Source organism: Lemur catta, chromosome 3 (genome assembly GCF_020740605.2).
Source record: "Lemur catta isolate mLemCat1 chromosome 3, mLemCat1.pri, whole genome shotgun sequence".
NCBI classification, from domain to species: Eukaryota; Metazoa; Chordata; class Mammalia; order Primates; family Lemuridae; genus Lemur; species Lemur catta.
In genome coordinates, this window is record NC_059130.1 from 81,265,389 (window position 1) to 81,271,388 (window position 6,000).

General features: G+C 42.4%; 1 protein-coding gene across 1 annotated transcript in view; it reads right to left on the reverse strand.

The window, feature by feature from the left end:
* HOOK1 (hook microtubule tethering protein 1) overlaps positions 1-5,786 on the reverse strand; it is a 52,367-nt gene extending 46,581 nt beyond the window's left edge. The window contains exon 1 of the mRNA XM_045547898.1: positions 5,490-5,786. Coding sequence (XP_045403854.1) covers positions 5,490-5,552 — 63 coding nt within the window. The 5' untranslated portion in view covers positions 5,553-5,786. The remainder of the gene's footprint in view (positions 1-5,489) is intronic.
* Positions 5,787-6,000: the final 214 nt, after the last annotated feature.

Here is a 6,000-nt window from a genome sequence, read left to right on the forward strand (position 1 = left end):
TATAACTACTTACTATTTGTCCATGAGCTCTGAATTGAGATAGGACTTCTGCTTACTATCAAACAATTACCTTATATCATGAAGAGTAAGGCCTACCCACCATGTAGCTTCAATGAAGAGTTGAAAGAAGAAAAAGCACAAATTTTTTCTACACAATGTGGTATGATGTATGGTAAGCCTGACTGTAGTATGCACAAAATGTTCTGGAAAAAATAGGAGTCAACTAATTTAATTAGGGTTTGTATTCAGGAAACACTTCTTGGAGATGATTCCTGAATAGAAGGTCTTGAGGGACAAGCAGCATATTTTCTAAGTGAAGAAAGAGCCAGGGTAAGAAAGTTTCAGGAAATAGGAATACAAAATACAGACAGAAGAGATGGTACTTTTAGGGAACATGTGTTCAGTATCCCTGGATTTGCAGTGCAAAGAAGGATGGGGAAGGGGTGTCAACCAAGGGTGTCAAGGAGACAGGCTGGGGTCTAAAGGGCCATGACAAGAAGCTTGAACATATTTTATCTTTAATGGCATCATCTGTATAACAGGAAATAGTAGAACAGTTTCTACCGCACAAGACTGTTGGGGGAATTAAATCAAATACAAATGTATACTTAGATCAAGGGCTGGCATATGCTGCGAGCTCAAGAGCTGTTAGCACATTAGCTATGAGGCAGGGTTTGTCAAAGTGTGGGGTCTAGAAACAATACATATCAGAATTTCCAGACATATCAAACAACAAAATCCCCAAGTGATTCCTATGCACATCAATTTTTGAGAACCATCGCTCTGGGTGAAGAAGAATCTCTGAAGAGTAATAAGGAAGAGAGGGACATCTTTAGTATATTTTGGAGAGCAGCATCGTGACACAGGGTAGCTTTATGCTTGAGTCAGGGAGACCAGTTAGAAAGCTCCCGCAATGGTCCTGTGGATAAAAATAGATAGCTGAGAAGTAATTAGCATGATGTAGACTCAAAGGACATGATAAATTCATGGAATATTTAAAATATAAAAAAGAAAGATTTTGAAATTGGGTGGATGTACAGGGAAGAGAAACCCCAGGGTTTAGGGCATCTTCAAAGGGAAAACTGTGGTTCCTACTTTTCATCCCTTCCTATTTACACATTTACTTTTAATGTGTAACTTAAAAGTTACATCATTAACTTTTTACAAAAGGGATATGATTAGTGATTTTAAAAGGACAATTTCAGAGGCACAGAACATTAGGCAAAATAGTAAAGAGATATGTATAAAGATTATATATGCTAAAGAGTTGTCTCCTTGCCCACTGTGCTTAGACTGGGATCAATTTCTCCTTATAGCCATGGACACTGGAGTGCTGTTTGGAAGTTCTTAAAATAGCTGCACAATAAAAAAGAATGTCATTTCATTTGGCTAAATTGAGAGGCTCATAATCAAGAATAATAAATAAATTAAAAAGCTCAGTGGGGGGAGTGATGCCAAAGCAGAGGGACAAAAAAAAATGTATTCCTTCATACTTCAACTCATAAAGTCTTTTTAGTGAGTGACCCAAAAAGGGCAGACAGCACTTCCACAGGTGTCCACCATTAAACAGTTTCTAGCAAATAACCCTCGTACTTTCATATATATTTTTAAATAAACCAAATAATCAGAAATATGGAAATGCTGTTCACTAAGTTGCTTCAATATAAACATCACGGAATTCCAAGAAGATGGGGTATTCACAACAGATAACCAAAAAAATCTCAATGTTGAATCAACTCTTCATATCTCCCCCTCTAGCTCCTCATTTCAGAAAGACAACCATTGTTTTGAGTTTTAAGATCTTCTAAAAAACAATTCAACATTTAATACTTTTCTTAATTTGGGTATATATGTGTTATTACTTTTTCCTTTGCTTGCCTGTCAAGGTCAAAGAATGCAAGAACCAAAAGAACCGCTGAAAACCATTTGGTCCAACCCTTTAATTTTTGAAAGTAAAGTCCAAAGATATTGAACAAATTTCCAATGTCACAGAGCCAAGCAGAAGAATTAAATTTATCTTCATACAAGTTTATCTTCAAACTCTCATTACACTTCCTCCACCATGTAAGTGATGGCCACATTTATCATTTTGCCCTGAATTTTCTGCTACGTAGCAGTACCACATTTTTAACAACTAATTATTTTAAGAAGGTAAGTTCCAAATCATAAAATGCAGATTTTTTTTTCAGTTGCCAACAGGCATCACTTCACCTAACCAACCTCTCTTGATGACTTCTCTAATTATGTCAGTGTTGGCTCCATTTTCCTCCTACTGCTAAAAGAACAGAGTTACTCCCACCTGTCTTCTTACCTCCATGATCTGGCACCATCATAACTTTTTTAAAAATCTTACATCTCATACTACTTCCCCTCAACACATGACATTACTTAGTAAGGCAGGGTGCACATAAAAGAGCCAGGGATATTGTGACAAATGTCTATCTTCTACTATCTCCCTTCAATCTATATCCAAAAGAGAGAGACCATTTACATTACTGCTAGTGGCTCATCCCCGCATCTGGAAAACTCATTTCCCTGATTTCTACTTGCTGAAATACATCAATCCTCTATGATCCAGTTAAAAATTCACCCCCAGGTACCTAAAAAACCTACAGCTGTATCATACTTAAGAGTGAAATATTGGTCTCTGAGGTCAGAACCAAGACAATAATATTTACTATCATCACTTTGATTTACTGTTGTATTGTAGATTCTAGTCAGTGTTCTTCCTTCCAGGGATAGAGCAGAATACAGTTGAGGCAAGGGCTCTGATCCCAGGGAACACACTGGATGACTTCAGAAAGCACTATGCATTACACATAAGACAGAAGTGGTTAACAAGTTACACCGGGATGGCAGGGAGACAAGTAGGACTTTAGAAAGGGCTGTCACAGAGAGTCCCTAAAAGGCAACATCAGACCCAAGACCCGAATGATGAGAAGTAGCAAGTCAGTGGAAGAACTAGAAGGAGAATTTTCCAGGTAGAGGAGAATTTTCCAGGTAGAGGAAATAGAAGTTAAAATTTTCTTATATGTTAAAAAAAAAAAAAAGTTTAAAGCTTAGCTTCAACAAATAGAAAATCAATGCAGCATGATGGACTTGGAGAAGTGTTACATGAGGTGAGTTTGAAGAAAGTTTGGGAGGTGAGGTAAGATCAATAACGTAGTGGCTGGCTAAGGCAAAAAAAAAAAAAGACAGTAAAGTTCCCTGGAAATCATCTAAAGAGGTAAAGAAAAGGCAACAGACAGGTGCCCAGAAGCCAAACAGAAGATAATTTCACAAAGGAAGCATCAAGTAAGTAAAGGTTAATATAACACTTGTTGAATTTGGCAAACTGGTAATGAAGCGAAAGCCTTACAGAAAAGAAACACAAGTGCTGTGGGTGAAAGAGTGAATGGGAGTTAAGGAAATATTAATAAAAAGATGAGTATGAAAAAAACTGAAGAAATTTTTCTGTGAAGAAAAGGGGAAACTGTGATTTTAATGTGGAGTGGTGGCTCCTTGTTTTCTTTTTAAAAGGGGGAATATTTGAACAAGTTTATATGTGGAGAGAAAAGAGACAATGGAGAAAGAAACTGTAAACACAGAAAGGGGATAAATGACAGAGCAATGTTGTGGAAGAGGCAGAAGGGATGGAATCTAAAGTCAGAGCCAAAGATAAAGACGGTGGTCATTTACCCAAGGGTAAGAGGAGTTGGGGGCTCAAATATGTACTGATAAAGTTTTGCTAAAAGGAACATGAAAGGGTCTGATTACTCTTAAGCATAAAGCTTAGCAGTACTTGGGGAAAGGTGAATTTGACAGTAGCAGCATTAATACAGGCAACAATTTGGATGGTCAGTTTTCTCCACAGTGCTCAGCAGCCCAAGACAGAACTGGAGAAGCAAACAACCAATTTTACTCTGTCATCTATGAGTCCATATCATTTGGTTTATAGTATTTTTGGAGCTTTTAAAGAATTTTGCCTTCCACTATAATTATACACAACTCTGCCTACCACTCCACTGTCTTTTTCAGTGCCTAGCACTAAGTTGAAAGTCAATAAATTCTAGGTAAAAGAATGGATAGGGTCACATAGTATTTAAAATATGGCAATATAATTCAAGTTAATCTTGTGCTTCTCCACTACATCACATAAGTCAATGACATCATAAAGACTAAGTCTGCCACTTTAGATGATGTTTAGAGCAACAGTGTAACAGATTAGGATACACCCCTTAATTAATCACTTGTTTTAACAAAACAAATCATTAAAAGTAAATGTTGCCTTGTTTCATGACAGTCTTACAGCATCTAAACACCAATACCTATTTTAAACAAAAATACAGCTGAAAAGTTAGCTAATTGCTTTTAACTCAGAAACCCTAAATATTTGCATTCCACTTGAAGCAAAAGGTATTTACTTCCAAAGTGTAAAAAGTTGCTTTAAATTATGGTTATTTCCAGTAGACTTCATATACTTCCATAAACCTTCCAGATTTCTCATTTTTTGGAACTAGACACATTAGGAGATCTCTAAGGAATCTCATCAACCAATTATGCCTACTGATCCAGTCTGTTTACATTCCAATTCTGCACACACTCCCCTACACACAATTAAACAACTGGTTTGGGGATAAGCATCAGCAACACCTTTGGACCATCAATTGCCATCCTTGCCCAATAGGGGTTAGGAACCACACCTGAATGCCAGCTCTCTGATAGCTAAGCAACTCCAAAGGCTGGGTGTCATTTGCTGACTGGAGTACTGAAGAATCTGGGGACAGAACTGCTTGTCCAAAACCCATCACAAATTAACAGATATCCTAAACATGAATAAAGCGTAAACGAAAATGTCAAGTCCTTTGCTTTGAAGAAAATGCTGTCCGTTTGGGGGAGGGGCAGCGAGGAAAAAGGGAAAACGAGCCCCCACTCCCAACACATCTTTCTCTCCACACAGGAAATATGTGGAAACATCCTTCGAAGGGGCTTCTACAAAGTCAGATGTCCTAGAGTCCTGAAGCAGCACTGATCCGGGAACGCAAACAGCCAGCCACCTCCTGGCCACCTGTGTCCAAGTAAAGCAAGGGGGCTGGAGGTGGAGGATTAGGTTTTGGAGGAGTTCTTCACTCCCAAGGGGACAGAAGGCAAGAGAGGAGGTGGTCCGGAAAGTCCAGGGCTTGGAGCGTAGTGCAAGGGGAGAAACTGGGGCAGAGGGGAGGAAAGGGAATGCGCACTTAGTTCTTGCCACAGCTGTTAGGGACACCTTCCAGGTGGAATCCTCAAGCTAAGACCGGAGGCTCCACCGTCACGACCGCCCCCCCCCCCCAACACACACCTGCCCTACGACCTGCAGGTGGCACTCTCGCGGTCAAGGGTGGCATGAGACGCGGAGGGCAGGGCGCGCCGGGACCACTGCGCAGGTAGCCCCGGGTTCTCCTCGGGCTCACCTGGAGAGAACCGGGAGCCTGGGGCTCCTCGCCTCGGTGCCCTCGGCCCCTCGCACTCACCCAGATCATGAGGCTGTCGCACAGCGACAGGTCAGGTTGCGGCAACGGCTGCGTCTCCTCCATGGCCGGTGCAGCCGTCGACTACGCCGCGGACACCGACACCTCTCTCCTCCCGGCGCTCCTCCAGCAGCCGGCGTCGAGACCTGCTAGCCCGCGGGGAGAGCTCGGTAGCCAGGCCCAGCGCCGACGCCGCTCACGCGCGAAACCTCGCGCAGCCGACGTCGTGGCGTAACCCCCTCCTCACCCGCCCCCTCTCCCGTCTGGGCCCCGCCGAGCTGCTCGGCACCTGGGCCCCGCCCTCTCCCGCCCCTCCTCCCCTCCCCCCTCCTCTCGCGTCCCTGCGTCCCACTCCTACATACCTCGCCCCGCTGAGTGACCTGGGCGCGCACCAGTCACAAAGAAGCTAGGTAGCCGAGAGGCGGGTAGGGCGGGGCGGGGGCGGGAAGAGCGGGAGTGGGTTGCGCAGGAGGGAAACTGATTGGACGTGCCCTCGTGGGTTCTGACCAATCAA